Source organism: Spermophilus citellus, assembly GCF_964194105.1.
Source record: "Spermophilus citellus genome assembly, chromosome: 3".
Lineage (NCBI taxonomy): Eukaryota > Metazoa > Chordata > Mammalia > Rodentia > Sciuridae > Spermophilus > Spermophilus citellus.
The window spans coordinates 26,615,245-26,641,703 of record NC_138184.1 but is presented as its reverse complement, the minus strand read 5'-3'; the positions used below and the strand labels follow the sequence as shown (position 1 = coordinate 26,641,703).

The window sequence follows — 26,459 nt, the reverse complement described above, 5'->3', positions numbered from 1 at the left end:
TAGTAGAGAAGGATAACAATCACCTCTAGATTAAGAGAGATTTAAAAGGCCTTATGAATCAACTTCATTTACTAGAGCTTATTGAATCCTAATGTGAACAAAGTGTGGAAAAAAAATGAGACATATTTGAGATGTATTTGAACTATTTGATAGCATTAAGGAGAAATTATTAAGTCTCTTGTTATAAAATATCGTGAGATTCATTTAAGCTTGTGTTTTTTAAGATACACTCTAAATTATATGTTGGTAAAATTATAGGAATGTATGATATGGAAAATAGACAAAAATATTTTTAAGACTGAATGGGATCTCTATTTTTTAACTTAATTCCTATGGATACCTTTTCATCCAATAAGTATAGGCCTACATAATTTTTAATGGGTACACATTATTTTATTATGTATGTATAGTATAGGTTGTTTGAGTGACTTCCTATTAAGACTGTGCTGTTTTTTCCAATGTAAAGCTTTGATGAAATACTGCATTTTGTTTAGTTATTTTCTTAGAATAAATTTATAGAAGTAACATTCCTGGGTAAAAGTAAACATACTTTTAAGACAATTGATAGTGTTTTCTTATTGCTGGCTGCCCAAAATTACCACAAACTTAGTGGCATAAAACAACACAAATTTATTATCCTGTACTTCTGGAGGTCAGAAGACTTGGAGCTTACTTGGTCATTTTCTTTCTGGAGGCTATAGAGAACCAGAGAAACTCTCATGAGTAGTTATTTTGGGAAAACAAGAGTGGAGGTAGAGAAGAGGAAAGGAGCTTATTACTTTTCATTTCAGGGCTTTCTGTAGCTTCTGAACTTTTTATCATTATGGGCATGTATTACTTTTACTTAATTTTTAAAAATTAAAAAGTGTCTCTGATCTAATCTGTGTAATGTTGTTCTATTTACTTCAAACCAGAGTATTCTCAAGCATCCTTGTGCTCATAGTGATAGTGACCCGAGGCTGCCTCAGGTCAAGCTCCAGAAACACAGTTTCATTCTGGCTTTGAAATTCCCTGGGTCAGTTTCCAAGCCCATGGTCTCTGGAGCGTTGCCCTAGCTGTGAAACATCTTCAGGGCTATTTTCTCACTGCAGTTAAACAGGGAAGATTTATTGAGGTTTTGTGCCAGCCATGGTTCTCAGCAGATGTATGTATTAACTCTTAATTCTGACAGTAGCCCCACAGAGTAGTTTTTTCAGAAGCCCTGTTTTATACAGGGAGAAGTATACAGAGTGATGAAGAATGTAGTCAGGGCATGCAGTTAGAAAGTGACAGAGTGGGAAACTGAACCAGGCCCTTGACTCCACAATCTGTGCTCCTGTCTGCTGTTTCCCTGTCAGCAACAATGCCTCTTTGAAGCAGCAAGACCATCTGCTGGACCATGTGTAGTGTCACTCTCTCTTCCACATGCTGTGTAGTACTGTACTACTGTACATATGTAATGTTCTTCCTTACATAGGTCTCCAGATAATTTGCTTTTTTTAATGATGAAAATTACATAAACCAAGGATTCTTGACAAAGTAATCTCTGAGCCCGATCCATGTTGCTTTTTTTGTTTTTTTTTTATTTTTGCCCAGGCTAGTCACAAACTCCTGAATGTAGGTGATCTTCCTGCCTCAGCCTGCCAAGTAGAGCTATGTTCCTTTTAATGAATTGAACCTCCTTCAAGTGTGTAGAAGCTGTTATGAAGACCCCATTATAGCACAGTTTCTGGGTGGCATCTTTATATACTATGTTGTCCTTGTGAAGAGATTCAGATCTCAAAGGACCAGGAAACCAGTCTGAGTTATAAGGGGAAAGAAATGGTCATGGGTTTCTAAAATATATTTTGATTTAATTGTATTGTTTAAATTTTATATTTATAAACATGTAATTGCTTATTAAAAAAATAGCTTTGCTGGGCACAGTGGCGCGGCACACCTATAATCCTAGCAGCTCAGGAGGCTGAGGCAGGAAGATTGTGAATTCAGAGCTGGCCTTGGCAAAAGTGAGGTAATAAACAACTCACTGAGACCCTGTCTCTAAATAAAATACAAAATAGGGCTGGGGATGTGGCTTCGTGATCAAATGCCTGTGAGTTCAAACCCTGGTACCCCCCTCCCAAGTTTTGAGTAACAATTTATAGCATCATCTATTTGGAGTGATTTCATTATCCATTTCTGAAGGCAAGTTTTAAAATTTATTGAAGGGGTTACAGGTATGACTTAGTGGTAGCATGCTTTCCTAGCATGCATGAGGCCTTGGGTCTTCAAAAGACAATGTGTTAAGGTCTTGTCCCCAGCTTGGCATTATTGAAAACTTTAAGAGGTGGGCCTAGTAGGAGGTCTTCAGATCATTGGGGGTGTGCCCTTTAAGGAGGTAATGGGCCCCTTCCTCTCCTTCATTTCTTTTGGCATTCCACAGCCATGAGGTGAGTGACTTTGCTTCCCCTATCCCCACCCATGCTCTTCACCATTATTGTGCCTTGCTATAGACTCAAAAGCACAGAGGCTAACTCACCATGGAGTAAGTCTCTAACTGAGCCACAGTAAGACTTTTCTCTTGGGCTGGGGATGTGGCTCAAGCGGTAGCGCACTCGCCTGGCATGCGTGCGGCCCGGGTTTGATCCTCAGCACCACATACAAACAAAGATGTTGTGTCCGCCGAAAACTAAAAAATAAATATTAAAAAATTCTCTCTCTCTCTCTCTCTCTCTCTCTCTCTCTCTCTCTCACACACACACATTCTCACTCTCTCTTTAAAAAAAAAAAGACTTTTCTCTTTATAAGTTGTTTATTTCACATATTTGTTCTGTAGTAATAGAAAGCTAACTAATACAATGGCTATAGTTCTACCACCTGAATATAATTGTTGTTAGCACATTAATGCTTTGATGGGTTTTCTTTTAGATTTTTGAAGAAATATATTTTCATATTCTAGTGATTATGTTACTGATTCAATTTTATATCCTCTCTTTAAATATGTCATCAAAGTGCTGGTTGTTATCACAGGTGAATACAGAATGAAAGAGGCAATCTAGATAAGCTTTCCCTTTTGATGAGGTGGGAGATTGAGCAGTGTGTTATTATCTCATTCTATTTCCTTTTCTTTCCTAGGCATTGGCCAGCATAAGCCATGTGGCTCATGTTACTATTACAACCAAGACAGCTGATGGAAAGTGTGCATACAGGTATAGTGCTGACTTATTTTACTCCTGTATGTTCATCTTGTACTTTTTGCCTGGATCTCAGAGTAATCATAACTATATACCAAGCGTGGTCTTTTTTTGGCTGAGATCTTGGGTAAGTTTTCTTTCCTCTCTATTGATAAATTGATAATCCACAGGGATGATTACTAGATGATATTCTTACTTCTTGGATTCTTAAAATATAAAATGTAACATATTACAAGTGTCCAGCAAGGTGTGTATCTTACCTATAAATATTCTGAGTAAATGGTGGTTGCTGATGTTAATTCTGCTTCTTTATCCTTTAGTAGGATATCATTTGGGGCTGATTACAGGGCTGTGACTGGGATGCTGAAGGCTCATAGTACCTTTGCTGGCTCCTGAGCCACCAGCTCATGCTATCCTTATGTTCCTGGACTGTCTTGCCTTCCCATGAGTGGCTGCTTGCTGGCTGTTCTGCTGACACAACTTCTAGAGGCTGATGAATGGCCTTGGAACAGAACAAAATGGAATTCAGGGAATCAAAATTGCACTTTGTTTTTATAAGCCCTAGCTATTTACTAGATGAAGACAGGAGTACCCAATTCATGCCAAATTTTTTTTTGAAAATTAGAAATACAGATTATTTGTCAATCAAAATAAAAAATTTCAAGTTCTAATGATTATGTTATTGTTTTAATGTTGTATCCTCTCTTTAAATATGTCATCAAAGTGCTGGTTGTTATCACAGGTTAATACAGAATGAAAGAGGCAATTTAGATAACCTTTCCCTTTTGATGAAGTAGGAGATTGAGCAGTGTGTTTTTATTTCATTCTATATCCTTTTCTTAGTCTTCTTCAGCAGACAAATGTGCAAAGTAATGAGCACTTCAGAGTATACAGCGTGTAAGCTAGGGGAGTTGACTAAGTATGAATTATAATTGCCCCAGCATCTGGGTGAACTGGTATGATTTGAATCATATAAAAAACTTGGAGATCATTACGAATTAATGTGTCCCAAATTAATTCTTGACCTCTGGGATCATGTTTTCCCCTGCCTAGGATCTCTAGTGTCTCCCCTTTTGTAACCGCATGAAATCTGGAGTCATCATCTTGGCAACCAGTACCTTCCCAGTGTGTTTTTAGTCTGCCCTTCCAGCCTCTTCTTGAGACACATTCCGAGCTGCCATGTATTCAGAAGCCTCTATGCTTTTGTTTGTTTTTCCCTTCTTAGATGGTCTCTCTTGGTTTCTGCACCTGAAACCTTCCTCCCTGAAGCCCAGGTGAACTGTCCTCTCGTCTTTGATGCTTTTTCCAGCCCTCACTCCCATCCAGGCCATATGGCTCACTTAGCACATTCTTCTGTCCTTTAGGTAAAACTGTCCCCTCTCTAGGGCAAGTGTTTACTAAGACCTTTCTTTATCATCAGTGCTTCCATAGGCTTGGTACATGGTTGCTCCTCAGTCAGTGATTGCAGAATTGTATCAGACGTTTACTATTATCTTAGGCAATGGCAAAACTATAGTAGCTCAGAATTTAGCAGCTAAAAAAAAATCAAAATTTACTCGAACAGGGACCATTTTTTAAATTTTAATTTGGTTAGAATTAATATGAAAGTAATAGAAAAAGTAAGTAATAAAGAGAATATATAATGTGACTGTATTTTAATCTGTTGGTATAATTTTTTTACAGTTTGGATAAGTATCTCATTTTCTTTTTTTTTATTTATTTTTTTATTAGCTACACAGGACATTACAATGATCTTGGCAATTCATACATTTGAATCATTGGGGTATCTCACTTTTCTGATTGTACAGATTGCAGAATCACACTGGTCATAGAGTCACCTATATACATATAGCAATCATAATGTCTATTCTATTCTGCTGAGTATCTCATTTTCTATTAGATATTAATAATCTTGCATGTTTTCTGATTAGAGCAACTTACTCCGATGGAAAGCTGAAAGCTCCTCCTAAACCATGTGCCGGCAATCAAGGGACTCAGATCACGGTAAGAATGTAAATTGTTGAAAAAGAGCTTTGTATAAATAATGAAAAATAAATGTCTTAGAGTTTTTAGGCTAATAATCAAATTAATTTTTGCTAGTTAATAGAAGACCAAAGATATCACCCTGTAAGTAAGAAAAATGATTCTTGGGTTTTGTGGCATGGCAGCCTTCCCACCCTTTTATCTTTTGTAAGGAGTTGGGATGGCAAAAATCAGTGGCAGGGTAGTTAGAATTGAAAAAACATTAAGGTTGGCTTCAGACAACATGATTTGGAGTCCCAGCCTGATCAGTCAATGGTTGTATCTAGAGGCAAGTCACTTAACAAGTTTACTCATCTATTAAATGGAACAAAGAATATGTGCACAGCTACCTCAAATTGCATTTGGTAGATCATATGACTATATCATTAGTCAGGAGGAAGTCCATCATGCTGCCTTATTTCTAGAACGCCTTGGTTAGTCTCTTTCCATTTTCTGACCCCACAAAACATCTGCTGTCATGTTACACACTCTTTCCTGCACCACAAATCCCAACTAGAGCACATCTCCTTGAAGGTCATTCTAACATTTTAACTCCTGGGCATGATGAAGCAGGCAGTAGGCATAAATGAATGTGGTATACTTCTTAGTGCATGATAACAAGGAGCCTTGACAGGGTGACTACAGCATGATTTCCAGAAAGTCCAAATGATCTTGGAAATTTTGTGATTATCCTTAGTTTGAAAAATATCTTTAAATGCCATGTGATATTGTCATTTTTTATAAATTTACATGTATGACCCCCTAAATTATGATTTCTCCTGAGTAAGACTACACTTTAAAATTTGTATTCATATTTTGAGTAGAAAGCAAAGAGCCTAGAGCCAGGGATATAGCTCAGTGATAGAGTGCTTGTCTAGCATGCACAAGGCTCTGGTTTGATCCCCAGCACCACAAATTTAAAAAAAAAAAAAAAAAAAAGCAAAGCAAAAAGGCTAACATACAGATAGCTCTCATAGTTGAGAAATCAGTGAATGAATGTGAGAGGCAGAAAAAAATATTCTTCAATTCCTTTGTCAGTGTTGCCTACTTCCCCAATCAATTCTTATAGGTATATTGTTAGTAAATATCTTTGGATTCACTACTTTAAAACTCAGGTTTAAGTGAACAATGTGAGCCTTTCTTTCCATGTTCTTCTATAAATTTACAAGAAAAATCAATCTTCTGTTCAGGTGGAGGATCTTTTTTACAACATAACCACAAGGAGAAAAGCTTTAAAAAATCCAAGTGAAGAGTATGGAAAAATTTTGGAAGTTGTTGGCAGGTACAGTCGAAAATGTGGGAGAAGGTCTCTGAGATATTTCATCAAAGGAATGTTTTGGTGCTTGCAAATTGAAAACCATTGCTGAGCTAAATAGTAAACAGCAATACTAGCGTACGTATTGTTCTGATCAAAGCTTAGTCACCAATTCTGAGCTTTTTCTCATCTCCTCAGCAAAGAACAATTGGTCTTTATTATATCAGTAAGGCTGCTTTGGTGGCAACCAAAACAAACTGACCTTAGCTTCCTTGAGTTGAACATAAATGTATTGGAAGACTAGAAGCGGAAAAAGGTGTGGACAGCTGCTTCTTGGAGATGACAAAAAGCAGGGTGCCTTCAGGATTTTAGCATTATAATTCTGTTTCAGTTGTTTTTATTCTTTTCCTGACCCTGCTTGAGTATCTTGTTTCCTGGAGAGTATATCTGAAATTGGCATAACTTGGGTCATATGAGCTGCACCCATGACTATGGAATGAACACTTCTTGATTGGTAGTCTTTCTGAGAGTGCATCAGGTGGAATGGGAATAGGATAGAGGTGATTTCCCAAGGGAAGCTTAGAGACTGTTACCAGAAGTAAAAGAGGGAATTCAGGGTAGGTGAAAGCAACATTATGATCTTGACTGACTTAATCTGCTGCTACAGATAGCTCCAGCATGGGCTTTCCAAACCCACATGATCTTGCATTGTAATAGGTATGTTAATTATTTTTCAGTATTTCTAAAGAAACCTAAAGTGAATTAGACTTTTGCCCGATAAAAAACTGGTACAGATTTATACATTAAGTTTCTTGGATGTGAGGACGATCTGGCTGCAACATCTGTGACCTGTTGATCGTCGAGAGTTGATTTGGCTGATATGGCTGGCTATGCAAGTGTCCCCTTTCTCCCTCTCCACTCCAATGTGCAAATCTCCCAAAGCTGCATGCTTAGTGGAAGAGCATAACCTTCCCCAATAGAAGAGGATGTTCTTAGATCAAGGGTATATGAGTAGCTGTACTCCCTGCTAGAACCTCCAAACAAGCTCTCTATTTTTTTTGTTCCCCCTTTAAATTTATAAATCAGTGTCAGAATATTCATTATCTCCTGAAAATAAAGGAAGTTGGGAGTTTGGGTTCTAGGTGTGATAAAGTGAATTTTTTTTTAACTTAAATGCATTGTGCTAGATTCAGTATTTCAGTTCATAGGGAGTATAGAGAGAGGAGTAATAAGTAATGGCCAACCAAGCAAAGGCTGGGAGATACTGGAACAGGATCTAGGGGCAGGGGAGAAGCCTGGAAGGAGGGTCTATTGAGGGATCTGAGAGAGAATAAAAGTGTTCAGGGTTTAAAGTTAGCTTTTAAAGATATTTTGGAGGCTCCCCAGGCCCTTCTGGACACTATGAAAATAAAACTGCAAGTAAAGAAGAGACTGTGTTGAAAGATCCTTGAGTCCAGTCAGCAACTTATAAAAACAGAAAGGAACCCTGTATTTTGTTTGATTTAGTCCCATTTTAGCATTGAGATCTCTTTAAGGTCTCTGCTGGTTTATTTTTCTGAGGGTAAAATAGGATGTATTGAGATATTTTTGTTTGTGTGTGTTTGCTTCTCTCCTTTAGCTCTACTGATTTAGCTGGTTTACTTAACTAGAGGGGCTCTAACATCTATTTTGTATTCTGCCTTTTTTTTTTTTTTTTTTTTTTTTTTTTTTTGGTACCGGGGATTGAACTCAGGGGCACTCAACCACTGAGACAAAACCTCAGCCCTTTTTTGTATTTTATTTAAATACAGGGACTCATTGAGTTGCTTAGTACCTCACTTTGCTGAGGCTGACTTTGAACTCTCAATCTTCTTGCCTCAGCCTCCCGCTGGGATAACAAGTGTGAGCCACTGTGCCTGGCTTTGTATTCTGCTAGTTTTTGCTTATCATTTATTTTGTTTTTATTTCCAGGTATGCAATACACAATTCAGGCATTAGCTTCTCAGTTAAAAAAGTAAGTTCTTGAATTATGAGGGATGGTTTTGTATTATAACAAAAGGGAATTTTCAATAGTTTGCCTGTGGAGATAATGTTTTGGTTACAACTATGAGAGAGTAAGTCATTGTGTCTTCTATTTGTTTATTAGCAAGGCGAGACAGTAGCTGACGTCAGAACACTAGCCAGTGCCACAACTGTGGACAATATTCGCTCCATCTTTGGAAATGCTGTTAGTCGGTACGTTGATAACATATATAAAAAGTCTTTTATATTTCTTATCTTAGTTTTCCATCAAGTCACATTATTTATTAATCTCAAGATTGCACCTGACTTAAGAGTTTGCTTTAGTCAAATATACAGGCTTGTCTTTATGCTTCAAGTTTGCTAATAGAATTATTATTTCATGTAATTGACATTTCCAGGGTATGCGTTGCCTCTTAGATGCTATGACTGAAATCAGTGTGTTCTCTCCTGGTCTTCGTGTTTAGGATATTCATAGCATAGTAGAATTCTGTCATTTTTTACTGCTTCCTCTTTTCCTTGAACTTACTTTAGAATTCCATTTATTTATTATTCAATATTTATTAATCTCCTCCCACATTCCAGGCTAGAAGTTAAGTGTAAACATGAATAAAATATTTCCTGCCCTTAAAGACTTGTTTTCAAGTGTCACCAAATCTGCATTGTCAGGAAAGCCTAAGAGGAGAGCTAACTTGTGTTGCAGATTCTTCCTGGTGCTCCCATCTGCTTGTAAAGACCACCATTGCCATTGTAGACTTCTCAGTGAATCTCAGGTATTCAGAAAGTCCAGATTGGCCATGTTATAATCTGAGGGGAAGAATACTGAAACCCTTCCATACTCCACACATGCAGGAGGTGCTGTGGATGCATAGATGCATGGAGAATCTGACAGCCCCTGGTTCACTTTTCCCAGAAATCTTAAAAGCAGCAGCAGTTGTCCAAATACCAGATTTCTACTTTGAAAGACAAGTTATTCATTCTTTTTACCCTTTTCTTTCTAATTAAGTATAAATGAGTTACTATTTTTAAACTGTGTTCCCAGAACAGAGAGAGCTCTGTTACAGTATAACTTTTTAGATTATTGACTAAATTTTAAAACTCATAATTAGGGAAATTCCTAGAGACTATAAGAGATTAGAAATCCCACAGAGCAGCATTTTCCAAAGCAGGTTTCCAGAACACCAGCCTCTTAAGACATTTTGGGAAGAAATGGTTTATAGGTTCAGTGTGTACAGGAAACACTATGCTGTCCAACCAGCAAATCCTTAGTGAGTGCCAGCTATTCCCCTGGTGCTGGGCTAGAATATATGGTGGGGATACAGTAGTAAACAAAACAGAAACAATTCTTGCCCTCTTAGAACTCTCCAGGTGGAAAGACACATGAGACTATTATGTCATTCGTAAGCAGATTGTGCTTGTTGCCTCAATTAAAAATTCAGGACATAATGGAAAAATCTTGGGTCAGATAGTCAGAGAAGGATCTTTGAAGAAGTATTCCTTGAGATGTGAAGAATAAATAGGAATTAATTAACTGCCAGTAAGTTAGCCCTCCAGGCAGAAGGTTCAGTCCTAGGGAAGGCCTTCAGGCAGAGATAAGTGTGGCATATCCAAGAACCAGTCTTTCAAATCAACTTACCCTCCCCAATAAACACAATCTGGGGAACAACACATTGGAGCTCCATTGTGGTACCAAGCTTTACAGTAAGTTGTTAAGCAGAAATAAGTTCCTGGAATTTTAACTCTGGGATTTAGTTACTAAGATGCATAAAACTTTCAGCAAAACAAGGTCTCAGAGCTTGCCCCCATCTTTATACCCCAGCAATTAGAGCAGTCCCTGATGTATAGACTAAGTGCTTCACAACACTGACTGTGTGTTGGGTGGGTGATGTGTGTAGGTATGGATGCGTGAATGGACAGATGGATGGGTAGGTCCAGAGGACCTCAATGAACCAAGTCTCTGAGGTCCTCATTTGGCTGGGTTAGTTTATGGGAAGAAGCTGTGTGTTTTCGAATTCTGATTATTTTATAATGTTTGAGTTTTCCAGTGTTTTCAGAGGCCTCAAAATTTATCTTTTCTAACCAGAGAACTGATAGAAGTTGGGTGTGAGGATAAAACCCTAGCTTTCAAAATGAATGGCTACATATCCAATGCAAACTACTCAGTGAAGAAGTGCATTTTCTTACTCTTCATCAACCGTAAGTGAAAAAGAACTACGTGGGGATGTATGTTCACAGAGAATTTTATGGAACCCTGCAAAATTCCTAACTCAGAGGTTTGATTATGTGTGGGGAACCCTGTGCCAAAATTTGTTTAATTAGAAAGCATTTATACTTTTTATCCTAAATCAGTGCTTGGCCCTCTCATTCGTGCTTATTGCTGTCATGGTCTGGTTCTTGCTTATAAGAGGGTCTTGGGAGAAAGCATCACAGGCCCTATAATCCAGCACCTTACCCTCTGGAAGTGAAGCCTCTACAGCATGCCCTAGATCAAGGGCTGTTGTTTGATATTACACAATAGAACACACTGGGAGTGAGACAAAGACAGAAACAGACACCTTAGCTATTTTTACTGCCATTACAGTAAAAGTTACTGTAACTTAAAAGTTAATATAACTTTTACTGTAATGGCAGTAAAAATACCAAGTTTTAATAACATTAAGATTTTTCTTTTTAAAGAATGAAATCTGTCAATGGGGTATTATGCAGCACTAAGAAATGACAAAATCATAGAATTTGCAGGGAAATGGATGGCATAGAGCAGATTATGCTAAGTGAAGCTAGCCAAGCCCTAAAAAACAAATGCCAAATGTCTTCTTTGATATAAAGAGAGCAACTAAGAACAGAACAGGAAGGAAGAGCATGAGGAAAAGACTAACAGTAAACAAAGACGAATGGGGGAAGAGAAAGGGAGAGAGAAGGGAAAGCATATGGAAATGGTAGGAGACCTTCAGTGATACACAAAATTATAAGAGGTTGTGAGGGGCAAGGGGGAGGAAAAAAAAAAAGGGGAGAGAATTGAACAACAGCAGAGGAGGTAGAGAGGGAAGATGGGAGGGGAGGGGAGGGGAGGGGGGATAGTAGGAGATAGGAATGGTAGCAGAATACAACAGTCACTAATATGCCATTATGTAAAAATGTGAGTGTGTAACAGATGTGATTCTGCAGTCTGTATTTGGGGTAAAAATGGGAGTTCAAAACCCAATTGAGTCAAATGTATGAAAGATGATATATCATGAGCTCTGTAATGTTTTGAACAATCAATTAAAAAAAAAGAATGAAATCTGTGATACAAAGAGGAGTTCTAGAAATGAGAGAGAAAATTAAGTGCATTTGATTTTTCCCAAATTCCTTTTCAATCCTTATCTTTCTGCTGACATTGTTTATGTAATTCTTATTAAGTAATACTATTTTATGTTCTGCTTTTGTAAACTTAATTGTATGTTACAAGGGTTTTTTTTAAATAACTTTATTTTATTTATTTATCTTTATGTTGCACAGAGAATCAAACTCAGGGCCTCACACATGCCAGACAAGCACTGTACCGCTGAGCCACAAGCCCAGCCCCTGTTACAAGGTTTTGATAAGGAAAAAACAACACATAATCCAGACAGTCTGACTCAGTTTTCTATCCAAAATAACATGCATCTTTCCATGTGTTCATTTTCTTATGGCTTGTTTACCTTTATTATTTTAAAGTATTTCATGATAACTTTATAATTTTTGTGGGTTTTTTTTTGCTGTTAGAAATGTTATATTTCCCTCTTCCACTTATAGGAGTAATAATAATAATAAATGTCTCAAAGTATGCATGTTTTGCAGCAGTTATTCAAAGCAATATAGAAACAGTGATGGGAGAGTCAATCCTTTTATAGACAGATTGTGTTAAACTCATATATTAGCAAGGTTTTTTCCTATTGCATGAGGAACAATTGAAGCCTGATAGAAAACAAAGCTGGGTGCATGTAAGACTCACAAAATGATTTTCATTGGGTTTTTTTCTAACTATGAAGAAGAACTGCTTTATAACACACTTGTTGGCTCCAGAATAGACAAGCAGAAATCAGGGTAAGTACCATCTGGCTGGCATGTGTCTGTTTCTGCTGGAGCTGCTCACCATAGTCTCTGTATTATAGCAAACCCTTTCATGATGCCAGGTTCTTGGTAGCAAAGAAAGGTCAGATTCTTACAGTTATACACTATGCAGGCTCACCTAGGTGGCAGAGACAAAGACAACTTGGCTAGTCTCAAGTTTAGAAATTTCAGCAAAAGGGATCCAGCTGTCCTTTTTGTCAGGTTCCCATTCCAGCTTCAGGCCTGTATGATCAGGGCATGTATTAAAGAGTACAAGCTCATTATTGCAGAGGCTTTGGATATGGTGAGCACACAAACAATAGTCTCCTCATTGGTAAAAATTATGGTTTTACTTCTTGTTGGAAATACAAAGATGTGCAACATCCTTGGCTACAGTTGGGACAACAGATCATCAGCAAGTTTTCTAAAATCTGCCTCAGAAGAAAGAGCTGTTTTCTGAAAACAGACCTTTCCTCTGATTTTAGTCTTCTTTCTCCTAGTCTTGTTATATACCCAACTCCAATCCTGCATCATTTTCTGAATTACATTAAACATGCAGTCAGACATTTGTACTGCCTTAAATTCTAGAAAACTTATTTTTATCTTTCATTACTTGGTATGGAAACCCCACTGTTGGAACCCCCTGAGAGAGTTAGCTGCTCTCACACACCACGTAGCACACACCTCTGAAAGATAATGCTGACCATTTGGGGTTGGATTAGTCATTCACTAGCATAGTTTCTCCCAGTACTTGCACATATGATAGGTAGCCAGTATGTTTTTGCCCAATGAAAATCTGAGAGCTAAGGTCATATTTGTTGCTGGGCCCAACAAGGACACAGCTAGTTAATCCACATGGGCTGATTGAAGGCAAGGGAGGTGGAGAAACATAATTTATTGCCTCTCATCTCTTCTGCTTTTGGATGAAAAGAGCAAGTCCCATGCCCATAATGTGGTGCTGGGAGGTGATGACAGGTATAGGGGCCTTTCTCCACAGGAATCCGATATGGCTCTTGCTCTGGAGGTATTCTTCCTGGGAAAATTTCATGGCTTGGTGGGAGTGCACACCTGTGACCTCCCTATAAAGACAGTTTCAAGCATGTTGCTTTCCTTTTCTTTTTTAGATCGTCTGGTAGAATCAACTTCCTTAAGGAAAGCCATAGAAACGGTATATGCAGCATATTTGCCCAAAAACACACACCCATTCCTGTACCTCAGGTATGTAGCACCAAACTCCTCACTCAAGTCTCACAGGAACAGAAATTCCGAGAAAGATGTAGGCTTGCCAATTGCCCAATCAGTGAATCCTATCATGGCTGGCGGAAGGATGCTCTGTCCCTTCTCATAGAGAAAAGGCACAGTTTTCCCTTATGTATTTACTAACTTAGCAGAATCTCACCGAGAGCCACTGCTATGTTGGTGGCAGGAAAGTGAATAACATGTCTTTCCCCTTCAGGAGGATTGGATAGCTTGTAGGCAGAATAGACAATGTGCTCAAGAAACTCTGAATATTCCTTCTGCTGAGGTCAGTCTGAAAAATTGAAACAGCTACAGTTTTCCTTCCATCAGTGTCTTCTGCTCTATGGAGGTTCTTGTCTTGGCATGTCCATTGTTGATTGTTCACTTAAATAATTTAGCCACTTAAATAATTATTTAAGTTCATTTAAATAATTTTAATGATTATAAATAATTTAGCACTGGCATTTATACAGACCAAATCCTGTGGTAGATGTTTGAAATACAGAATAAATGTGAAGCGCCCTACCCTAGATAAAATTATAGTATGGAGAATCTGTTTTCATTGTTTCTTGCTCTACTATTAGCTTGTTTATTTCACAGCCTTGGCATTTTTATCACAACATTACAGAAGACTGCTCTCTTAAGAACAGGGCCCTCCCAGCAGCTCAGGAGGTTGAGGCAAGAGGATTGAGAGTTCAGAATCAGCCTTAGCAAAAGCAAGGCACTAAGCAACTCATTGAGACCCTATCTCTAAATAAAATACAAAATAGGGCTGGGGATGTGGCTCAGTGGTCAAATGCCCCTGAGTTCAGTCCCTGATTGCGGGTGCAACCCCCCGCTCCCCCCCAAAAAAAAAAAAAAAAACAATAGGGCCATATTTGTACAGGGTACGGTTCATTCTGAAACATCTTAGGTCTGAAACCTTTTCACTCTGAGCAGAAATTGTGTTAGAAAGAAAGTAATTTTCTCTTCGTTCTAGTTTTGATTGAAGTGGGAAGGGGTGGGAATCATGGCCAAAGCTAATTTTTAAACTAAATGTAGAATATTGATTCCCTTTTGTATTCCCTTGCTAGGTGATAAATTGGTCCAGTTATCACCTTCTTCTATCTCCATATCTGTCCATGTCTAAACAGGAGATAGAAACCACACAACAATTAGAACATGGGAAGTTTAAAAAAAGAATTACAAACAGGATTAGAGTAAAGGGAGATCAGGTAGTAAGAGATGAAGTGACAGGGAGCAGCCATTCCACCAAGGGCTAAGATAGAGTCCCTTCTGCATACCCTCCCCCAACACTGGAGGTTGAGGTGCTGATCTTGTTGAAGAGAATGGAAGTGATTCACTGCATGATGGAAAAGTCAATAAGGCATTCCCCTGCCACTCTGAGAGGCTCTAGTGACAGCTGCCTACAGGAAGGGGCTACATGCTGCTTGAGTATGGAGACTCACAAATGCACCCTAACCTGGCAGAGAAACCCTTCCTCCTCCTTTGTCCCTCTGGTGCCCTCTACTGACAAAATTTCACATTGTAAAGCTTCATTATCATAGAACAAGTAATGAAAGATGATGGACTTGGAGCACAGACAATAAATTGATAGCTGACACAGTCTCTGAACTGATTCTTTTGTTACATTTTACTGATGGAAAGTTCCCTTGCATCTGTTCTAGTTTTGATCCTCACATAATACTGAAAAATAAGTAGGGGACAGATTCCTGGTAACCTTATTGTTACAAATGAGAAAACATCCAGAGAAATTAAGTGACTTTCTTGAGGTCACATAATAAAAAATTCTTCTAATTCTAGAATGATATTGATAATAGCTAACGTATTTTAAATATGTTGAGTATGCAAAGTGCTTTACATGAATTTAATTCTGACCACAAACCTGTGACATAAGAAATGCTGTTATGTCTACTTTGCAAATAAAGAAACAAGGGGCAAAGAAATATATTGTAACTTATCTAAAGCTATACAGCTCTTCAGTAGTAAAACCAACATTTGACCACTCACTTGATCTTGAGATTTTAACCACTGCTATTTGGCTTCCCAAGTCATCTAGTCACCATGTACACCATGTGTGGATTCCACCCACCCTCCACAATCTGTGGTAATTGTCCTCTTTTTTTCCTGGCAGTTTGGAAATCAGTCCCCAGAATGTGGATGTCAATGTGCACCCTACAAAGCACGAAGTCCACTTCCTCCACGAAGAGAGCATTTTGGAGCGGGTGCAGCAGCACATTGAGGGCAAGCTCCTGGGCTCGAATTCCTCCAGGATGTACTTTACCCAGGTGAGGGTGTTTCTTTTCCACCTTTGTGCTTTTGTCACCTGGTAGAGTGCCCTGTCAGACATGAGAGCCCAAATTTTTGCCTTGTGCCTTAGAACTTTCTTTGTAAGTATAACTTTGATAGGTTTCTTTTAGCAGCATTTCTTTCTTTGGGTCTAATTGTGAAGCTGTTAATAGGACTGAGTTATCTTCTTCATCTGCCTCTGTCTGGGACCTTGGACTTCCTAGGAAAATGAGCTATCTGAAAATGGAACAGGTAGCTCCTTCAGTGCATTCTTTTGCCCTTCAGATGCTCAGGAAGAGACCAATTCTACTCATGCAGGGCTGAATGGAGGGCTTGGGCCCCAGGAGGCAGTAGGTAGAGTGGAAAGAACTTTAATATTATACAGACCTAAGTTACCAGCCATTGCCTAGTCTTGCCTCCTGGTCTCCCTCAGTAATGATGGAACTGGTCACCTGTATATCTAAGGACAGTTACAAGCAGTAGGTTAACAGTGAACAGAAGATGTTTGGTCTAGGGGCTGGCACTATGTGTCTTGTTAGAATTATACAGGTTCAATTCTAAGTTACTTTCTTTCTTTGGAGCCTCAGTTTTCCTATCTGTAAAATAAGCAATTTGGACAATATATTCTTTAGTGTCCCCTCCCATTTCTGAAATGATGTGATTCTGGGCAGCCTTCTTATTCATGGCAAGGATGTGTTCATTATAAACACAACAGACACTGAAATTAAAATGGAAATATTTTCTCTATTGTATTACACTGTATTCTGCAAACAGACTTTTGTGAGAGCAAGTTTCAAAAAAGCTTTAAAAATTACTCAGTGGATGATTGCTTCCCATAAGAACATTCATTCTATAGAGTCCTGACCCAGTATGTCTTCAGAAAGAAAGTGTATTTCTACATCAGAGAGCCTTACTCTGATGATGCAGTAACACTGACCTTATAGACTCCTTGCTGTCATGGAACATGAGGTCCAATCCAGAGTCCTCCCTGGTCTATAGGGTGATCAGAATACCTTCCTCTTCATCAACAGCAGCTGACCTCTAACTGACCTCTAACTCTTCAGCTGTAGAAATGCCATCTTCCTGCTCCCCTGCTTGTGCCTTGTGCCCCACCACCCAGGGCCAGGAAATCAAAGTCCCTGGTTTGCAGTAAAGCCATTTGGTTTGGGAATCAGGAACCCTGGGCCCTCTTGCAGATTTGTTACAATTATGTCATATTGCATAAAGTATTCCATTTTTTTAGACTTTAAAATTCCTACCTGCAAAGTGGTTTTGTTAACTTTTGCTTCCCCAAACCCACCTTTGAATGCTGCAAAAGCAAATGAAGTAAATACATTATAGTGGCTTTAATTGTCCTACAAGAAAGGTTGTACTTTTTTTCATTTTTTTAATTTGTTCGAATTAGTTATACATGACAGTAGAATGCATTTTGAGACATTATACATAAATGGAGCACAACTTCTCATTTCTCTGGCTCTACATGGTGCAGAGAGTCCATGTACAAAGTAGCGTACTCATACATGTATATAGGGTAATAAAGTCTCTAATTCTACCTTCTTTCCCATCCGCACAGCCCCATCCCTCCCCTCACTCCCCTCTGCCCAATCCAAAGTTCCTTCATTCTTCCCTACATATCCCTACACTATGGATCAGCATCCACTTATCAGAGAAAACATTTGGCCTTTGGTTTTTTGGGATCGGCTTGTTTCACTTAGCATAATTTTCTCTAATTCCATCTGTTTATCTGCAAGTGCCATAATTTCATTCTCCTTTCAAGCTAAGTAATATTGCATTGTGTATATATGCCACAATTTCTTTATCCATTCATCTGTTGAAGGACATCTAGTTGGTTCCACAATTTAGCTATTGTGAATTGAGCTGCTATAAACATTGATGTGGCTGTGTCACTGTAGTATGCTGATTTTAAGTCCTTTGGGTAAAAACCGAGGAGTGAGATAGCTGGGTCAAATGGTGGTTCCATTCTGAGTTTTCTGAGGAATCTCTATATTGCTTTCCAGAGTGGTTATACAAATTTGCAGTCCTAGCAATGAACGAGTGTTTTTTTCCCCACATCTTCACCAACAGTTATTATTACTTGTATTCTTAATAATTGCCGTTCTGATTGGAGTGAGATGGAATATTAGAGCAGTTTTGATTTGCATTTCTCTAATTGCTAGAGATAATGAACAATTTTTCATATGTTTCTTGGTTGTTGATTTGTTGACTGATTGTCTTTTTTTTCTTTTTTTGGGGGGGCGGGTACCGGGGATTGAACTCAGAGGCACTCAACCACTAAACTACATCCACAGTCCTATTTTGTATTTTATTTAGAGACAGGGTTTCACTGAGTTGCTTAGTGCCTTGCTTTTGCTGAGGCTGATTTTGAACTCTTGATCCTCCTGCCTTAGCCTCCTGAGCCACTGGGATTATAGGCATGTACCACCACACCCAGCGATCGATTGTATTACTTCTTCTGTAAGATGTCTGTTCAGTTCCTTAGCCCATTTATTGATTGGGTATGTTGTACTTTTTTGAACAGAATTGCTACTTTATGTAATTTTATTATTATTATTATTATTTTGAGGCACTGAGATAGAGCCCTAGAATTTTTTATTTTGAAATAGGACCTCTCTGAGCTGCCCTAGCTTGCCTCAAATTTGATCCTCCTGCCTTAGTCTCCCGCATCACTGGGATTATAGGCATTTACCATGTACCCAACTATTATGAATATTTCTAAAAATAGAAAGTAATCAGTACAGCCAATATCTATGTACCTGTCACTCAGGTTCTACAACTATCAACATTTTGCCCTATTAGTTTTATCTATCCCTGTCTTGCTTAGGGATGGGGAAAGGAGTATTTTAAAGTACAATCCAGACATGTCTCCCCTAGTACCTCTTTCTGCATCTAAAATTTTTTTCTTATGTGATCACATAAGAAAATGTAATTTTACACTTAATAAAATTAATAGCAATATCATTTAATTATCAATCTGTATTCAAATGTCCCAGTTGTCCAAAATATTTTTATAGCAGCTTTGTTCAAATCTGTATCCAGTCAAGTTCCATTCATAGTATTTGGTTATTTTTGTTTAATTCTCTTTGAAACTAGAAAAGTTTTCTTTTTCATTGTTGTTCCATTGGCTTGTTGTATAGGTTTCCTATAGAAGAATGCACAGTTTGGATAGTCTGATTGCTTCTTCTTAGTGTCACTTAACTTGTTCTGATCCTCCATATTTTCTTTGAATCTTAAATTAGATCTAGAGGCATGATTATATTCAGAGTCAAATTTTTTTGTGGCAAGAATTCTTCTTTTTAATAATTTTTATTCACTTTATTTTACTTTTTGCAGTGCTGGGGATCAAACCTAGTGCCTCACACATAGCTAGGCAAACATTCTACCACTGAGACTCATCCCAGCACTCATGCACATTTTTGATCCCCTGAAAGAAGAAAATATTCCAAATTGCTAAACCTTAGTTTTCCAGACTGCCAATAGTCCACTCTAATAAAGTCAGAAACTTCCTTACTCCAGTCAAGGAGGTGGCATGCGGTTTTCTTTTAAATTGTGGTAAAAGAGATATATATCACACACACACACACACACACACACACACACACACACACACAAATGATTATTTGAATGTACAGTTAAGTAGCATTAAATACATTTATGTCATTGTTGAGTTCACTAGTCTAATTTTCAAAACAACCTTGGATCATGACCTAGGGTCACAGTTTCACAAATGATAGCCACCTAACCCCCACTCATTTTGTCAGAGCAGCTCTTTATTCAAAGATGCTGTCTGTGGGCTTCATTCATGTTTGTCCATTTTCCTCTTTTTGGTGATGAGGAGACACATGAAATCAGTCAGACTGTGTTGTAGGGATGCAGAACAGGAGTGAGGAGTTCCAGCAGGAAGCAGCTCAGGGAGCGTGAACATGTTGTGAAACTTGAAGATGAATGAGAGAATCCTCTACCTAGAGCAGTACTGGCATAGGAGTGTGCTGGGCCCATAACCCAGGTGGTTGTCTCAGATCCATCCCCTGCCAATCTACTCCTGCCTTTGAACAATGGACTCCAAGACACCAATAGAATCTGCTTAGTGGCCCTTTTGACTCATCCATATTCTAAGGAAGACATAAAGTAAGGTATCAGCAGTGATACTCAATGAGTTTAGTGGGGTTTCCTGGGGTAGGAAAAGTAGGGGACTCATTTTTGCCCCAGACTGAGGAGTTTTTCACACATCCTCCTGCAATGGGGAGTGGAAAGCACTTTGGCAAGGACTCTGGATAGGTGGTACCCTGTGCTTCCTATCATGTCCCAGTAGGAGGCGCAGAGTGACTAGTTGTGTCATTTTGGTGGTAGGTTCATCAGTGAGGTCTTGTCACCTGATTCCCTTTTGTCAAATTGTCCATCAACACCTAGCTCAGTGGTTTCACCATTTGATGACCACTACCTGAACCAGTTATTTTATTAAATTAAAGATTATGATATTTTTGGTTTTATCTGTTTTTTTTCCTCTATCAATTGATTATAATTCTTTTATACAAAAGAATGTTGTCTCATTTGTTAAAGCTGTTTGGTTATCCTGAAATATAGTTCATACTAGAAAGTAAGGCCAAATGCTGAACTCTGTTCCTTTAACTATATGAATTTTCAAAGGAATTAGTTGATATCCTGGCATTTTCCAGTGGTGCTTAACGTTTTTTTCCTTTCCTCCTTTCTTACCCTCTTTCCTTCTTCTCCCTCCCCACTCTCTCTCTCTCTCTCTCTCTCTCTGTATTTTGTCATAGCTATTAACAAAACAACCTATTTTAATCAATTATAATTATTTTTCTTATTGAAGTTTGAATGATCCTATCTTAATCCACTGGAAGCCCCTTCTAGCTGGTGCCCTCTCTTTTTGACCCAGTTCCATTAGGCAGGATGTTTTAGGCATATTCTGTGCTTTCCCAGCCTAAACCCTGGATTAGAAATGGCTACATTTCTCTGAGGAGCTGTAGTTCATTTTATTGGGGATTGGTATTTAGGGACCATAATATGGGATCTGGGGTCCTCATGGCTTCTGGGAAGCCATTACTTTTTGGCCTTTTAAGTGTGCAGAGCTAGGAAATATGTATATTTAAAAATAGGGGTGGGGATATAGAGAGCTTAAGGCCATGGGTTCATCCCCCCGCACTGTAAAAAATAATTAAGTCAAATAAAATCAAAATAGGCTAGGAGGAGGAAGGAATGGGAAGTTACTGTTAAACACATAGAGAGTTTCATTTTGGGAGGATAAAAAAGTTCTGGAGGTAGATGGTGGAGATGGCTGCACACAGTGTGAATGTGCTTAATGCCACTTAACTCTCATTTAAACATAGTTAAAATGGTAAATTTCATGTTGTATATATTCACTTCAACAGAAAAACAAAATAATAGCAAAGAAAGGATAAAAATATGAAAACTTTACAGTGGTATTTTAAGTTAATTTTAATATTATACAGACTGTTGAATTCTTGAATTTTATAGTTGTAAACCTATTTTATTGAATTTTGGTCAAAATTGCTTATAATAATAATTGTGTAATGCTAATCATATCTAGTTCTAACTTCTTTCTCTAAGACTGCTCCATTTTGGCCCATGGGCTTCTATAATTTATATTCTGAGTCTTTCTACTGTCTTCTTTTTTGATACAGACTTTGCTACCAGGACTTCCAGGTCCTTCTGGGGAGGTGGTTAAATCCACAACAGGTGTGACCTCCTCATCTACTTCTGGAAGTGGTGACAAGGTCTATGCTTACCAAATGGTCCGAACAGATTCCCGGGAACAGAAACTTGATGCCTTTCTGCAGCCCATGAGCAAGGCCCTGTCCAGTCAGCCCCAGGCCACTATCCCAGGGGATAGGACAGATGGTTCTAGTGGTGAGGCCAGGCAGCAAGATGAGGAGATGATTGAACTTCCATCTCCTGCTGAGGTGGCAGCCAAAAATCAGAGCTTGGAGGAGGATGCAACTAAGGAGGCTTCAGAAACAGCAGAGAAGAGAGCACCCAGTCCCAGCCCAAACAACCCCAGGTATGGCTTTTTGAGGAAAGTGAAGCTTACCTCTTTGTTCTTTAATAAAACTATCTTCTAAGTTTGGGTTTTCATGAACCACTTGCATTTTCTTTTGCTTGACTTGTCCTCTCCCTCCACTGTGGCAGTGCTGTGACTATGTCCACCGTCTGTCTTTGACCATGTGTTCTCTGAGGTACGATAAACATCTATGGTTTCCAAGTATTAGTTAAAAACACATCAGAAAAAAAGCAGGTGTATCCTTTGTTTTTAGTAAAGCATTATGATAAAGCTTCAACACCAGAGGTTGCTAAAGACAGAAGCCTAAAATAGCTCTTCTATCCTACAAAGTTGCTATCATTCTGTTTAGAAGAAGCCCACTTTCTAAATCCAGTTCACAAAACTCCTGAAGTATATGAGTGAGTGGTAAAAGAGAGCTAGGAAAAAGGGACAGGAATGATACTAGAATAATACTAGACTCATTTTGTTTGAGCATTTCCTGTGTACACTATGCATATTCTCTAAAAACTGTACCTCACTGAAATCTGTGAGGTGGGTATTCCTTTTTTTTTTTTTTTTTTAAATTGTCAATGAACCTTTGTTTTATTTACTTATATTCAGTGCTGAGAATTGAACCCAGTGCCTCACACATGCTGGGCAAGTGCTCTACCACTGAGCCACAACCCCAGCCCCAGTATTCTTTATTTAATATGTATGCATGCTGAACCTGGAGCTCAGATAAAGTCATTTGCCCCATACTGCACATTTACATGGTGGCTGACTACCAAAAGCCCTAGCACTAAATGTCCACTTCGACTTGGACAAATTACTTAATTCCAGTTTACTTATTTCTGAGACATCCTATCATGACAGTTTCTAAGGATTTTTTTCTAGACAATATTGAAAGATGCTGGTATGTATCAAACATTTATTGTGTGTCAGATATTTTGTATACATTGTCTCATTTAATGCCCTAAACCCTGCAAAGGAAGTATTGCATTTTATTTTGGAGGAACTAAGTAATATTTACCACAGAACAGTTAAAGCAAAAGTCATTGCATCATTTCTCTGCCAAAAACCTCTCGGTGGCTTCCCATTGCATTGGGCTAAAACCTAAATCCCTGCCTGCCTTCCCTTTAAACCTCCACTTTCCCTCTTCCTCATGCTGCTTTAGCCACATGGCTCATGTGGCTAATCTGAATTGACTGAGCTTCTCACCCTCTGGTTGCACTTCCTGTTCCCTTAACCTAGAAGGCACTGACTTCTTGCCACTCAGGTCTCATTTCAAATGTCCCCTCTTGCCAGAGGCCTTCTTTGTTCATTTAGACTAAAGCTTCCTTTCCTCTCACCTTCCCATCATTTTAGTATGTTTCCTTGTTTTATTTTCTTCCTAGCATTTATTGCTACTAAAAACAATCTTTTTATTTTTTCTATTGTCTTTTGACTCTCCTACTGGAAAGTAAGCATCAGGAGAGCAGGTACCGTGTCTGCTATGTTTGTTGCTGTTTGTAATTAGTATATAACAGTGTCAGATAGATGGATGGGTATATGGAGGAATGAATGAATCAGGTTTGACAAGATCAGTTCACTTGCTCAGAACCCTATGGCTTTATGGGCCAAGCTAGATTCCAAACCCTGGTTACATAACCTGCTGCTAGGATCTAAGGATTGTCAGATAAGGAGTGTACTAGAGAGTAGACATCTTGGAAAGGCCTACCACCAGTAGGGATCTCTCTGCGGCTGTGTAGAAGCTGCTCTTTTCCAAAATGCAACATGAAAAACTTGGCTAAGTCCAAAAATTAAAAGGAAAAGCAATGACCTGTTTCCTTTTTTCATTGCAGAAAAAGACATCGGGAAGACTCCGATGTGGAAATGATAGAAAGTGATTCCCGGAAGGAAATGACCGCAGCCTGTATGCCCCGGAGAAGGATCATTAACCTCACTAGTGTTTTGAGTCTGCAGGAAGAAATTAATGAGCGGGGACATGAGAGTACGTAAGTGCTGAAATCTGCCTGCTAACATTAATAGGTTTGAGAAATGCAGAAAGCATATATGCTGTCAGGGTACCCACTGCATGTACTGGGCAAACCTCTCTTCCCTCCCTTAAAGACACTTTTCAGAAGAAGAGAAGGGGGTAAATAGTTGGTTTGTTTTAATTAGAATTAATCGGTTATCTCATTAAACCACAGGAGTCAGAGTAGAGCAGTCATTTCAGCAATTTCTAGTTTGTTTTTGTTACTGTTTTTAGTTAAAAGCAGTTTGACAGTCAGCAAAATTCTTATCCTGTAGCCTGAATGGGATATGCTGTTGCTGAAAGTTCACAGGCTTTGGAGGTTCCTGGCACAACCACTTCTACCATGTGACCTCATACTTGGGACTTGACCTTTCTATGCCTTGGTTTTTCCTCATCTATAAAGTGAGATTAATTTTACCCTGGAAGATCATTGTGCTGATTAGAGATTAAATATAAATAAAATACTTATTATAGAATAAGGAGTCAGTAGATATTTTTATAACTTGAAGAGAAAGTAATAAACTATTATCATCTTCCTCAGAAATAGCTTTTGAGAATACCAAAGTATAGAACTCCATCTTGGTCCCTATTACTTCAAAACTAACTTAATGGTTGTAGGAATTAAAAGTGGGGGCTGATCCAGGGATTGGAGTGAGTAACAGCAAACTGGCCTTCACACCATCCTGACCCCACCATCTGAGGCAAGAACACCCCAAGTACAGGCTTTATTGAGCAGTATTCCAGGTGGCAACTCTGCACTTGCATCTGCATAAAATTTAACCATGACCTTTTCATTTTTCATCTATTATATATTCTTTATTTAAATAAATTTCAATACTATTTTTCAATATATTTTAAAATATGAACATCTGGATTAATTTTTAAAAGGAATGAATAGCTAAGGAGCAAGTCGGTACTTTCCCACTAATCCTTAACCTTTTGAAACAGTTGCTGTGACTCAGCTGCCTCTTAAGGTTTTCCTAGGCTTAGTCACCACTTAGCTGATCTAATTTAGGAAGGCCTCAACTTGCCTTTCCCTGTTCATTCTCTTTTCTTAGCACTCTGGACCTTTGTTTACATGTAGGAAGAGATACATAGGGTGTCTCTACACTTGGGCAGGGTAAAAACTTCCTATGACTGACTTTTTGCCAATTGTATGGAAACAATTGCCATTTGGATTCTAATTGTTATTTCCATGAAGATTTGCTCCAGTTGCTCTTTCCCCTGTTATTAGCTTTCAAGCTGGGAGCTCTTAAAACAATTTTTAGTAACGTAATGCGACTTGTTACTTGATTTATTTAACAGTCCTCTTCACAAAAGTCTTAGTTGACAGAGTCTCTCAGACTTGGAATTTACTGAGTTTGTCTCCCTCGTGCAAAGACTATTAAAGATCATTTCAATAAATGTTTTAATAGTGTCAGACTGCTTCAGTGCAATATAATACCACCCTGTCTCAAGCATGGTCAGGTTTGGAGTCTTGCTGAAGCCAAGACGATAAATCTACATGGTATAAAATTATACACACACATCATCTCATTTAATTCTCAAATACTTTTATGAGGGAGGCAGAGCAGGTACTGTCATCTCCTGTTTTTTGGCAGTAGGTACTGGGGATTGAACTCATGGGCACTCTACCACTGAGCTGCATCCCCAGCCCTATTTTTGTATTTTATTTAGAGACAGGGTCTCACTGAGTTGCTTAGTGCCTTGCTTTTGCTGAGGCTGGTTTTGAACTCACCATCCTCCTGTCTCAGCTTCCTGAGCCACTGGGATCACAGGTGTGCGCCACCACACTCGGCTCCTGTTTTAATGACAAAGAAATGGAAGAGGAAGAGGATAAACTAGTTGGAACAGCCCAATGATCCAAAACTATCTGAGAGTCAGGTGTGACGGTGTATGCCTATAATCCCAGCTACTTGAGGGCTGAGGCAGGAGGATTGCTTGAGTCTAGGAGTTCTAGGCCATCCAGGGCACCACTGTGGGCACCTGTCTTGAGGGGAAAAAAGGCCTAGGTACTTATAGATGGTGGGTTGTTGCTTGTCTTGGCAGTTACCCAGGAAGTCTCACCCAGTATTTAATTGCAAAACCAGGTTATTGGCTTGTGAAGGACAAGCACACCCTGTGATTCTGACACCATAGGGCAAATCCAGTATTTTCAGACATGGGAGGTCTGTAGCATGTAGGGTCTCACAGCAGGAGTAGCTGTAATATGGGAAGTGGGGTGAGCAAAGCTAGAACTCTTATGAAGCGCCTGCCAGCTACACCTTTCATTGGCCAAGCAGAGATTCACTCAGCTATTAGGGCTTGGTTGTGCTGCTCTGTAAAAATGTGCCACTATGACAGGCCTTACTGGGCTGTTGCGAATACTTGAGATACTGTGTG

General features: G+C 38.8%; 1 protein-coding gene across 3 annotated transcripts in view; it reads left to right on the top strand.

Annotated features, from left to right (window-relative positions):
• Positions 1 to 26,459, top strand: part of MLH1 (mutL homolog 1) — a 45,510-nt gene that overhangs the window by 5,780 nt on the left and 13,271 nt on the right. For all 3 annotated transcript variants that reach the window (XR_014020751.1, XM_081283480.1, XM_081283479.1), the window contains exons 4-13: positions 3,094 to 3,167; positions 5,084 to 5,156; positions 6,365 to 6,456; positions 8,380 to 8,422; positions 8,555 to 8,643; positions 10,511 to 10,623; positions 13,623 to 13,716; positions 15,872 to 16,025; positions 21,708 to 22,084; positions 23,905 to 24,053. Coding sequence is in view for 2 of the 3 variants with exons in the window: in XM_081283480.1 (XP_081139606.1) it covers positions 3,094 to 3,167; positions 5,084 to 5,156; positions 6,365 to 6,456; positions 8,380 to 8,422; positions 8,555 to 8,643; positions 10,511 to 10,623; positions 13,623 to 13,716; positions 15,872 to 16,025; positions 21,708 to 22,084; positions 23,905 to 24,053 (1,258 nt within the window). In the remaining variant the exon portion in view is untranslated. The remainder of the gene's footprint in view (positions 1 to 3,093; positions 3,168 to 5,083; positions 5,157 to 6,364; positions 6,457 to 8,379; positions 8,423 to 8,554; positions 8,644 to 10,510; positions 10,624 to 13,622; positions 13,717 to 15,871; positions 16,026 to 21,707; positions 22,085 to 23,904; positions 24,054 to 26,459) is intronic.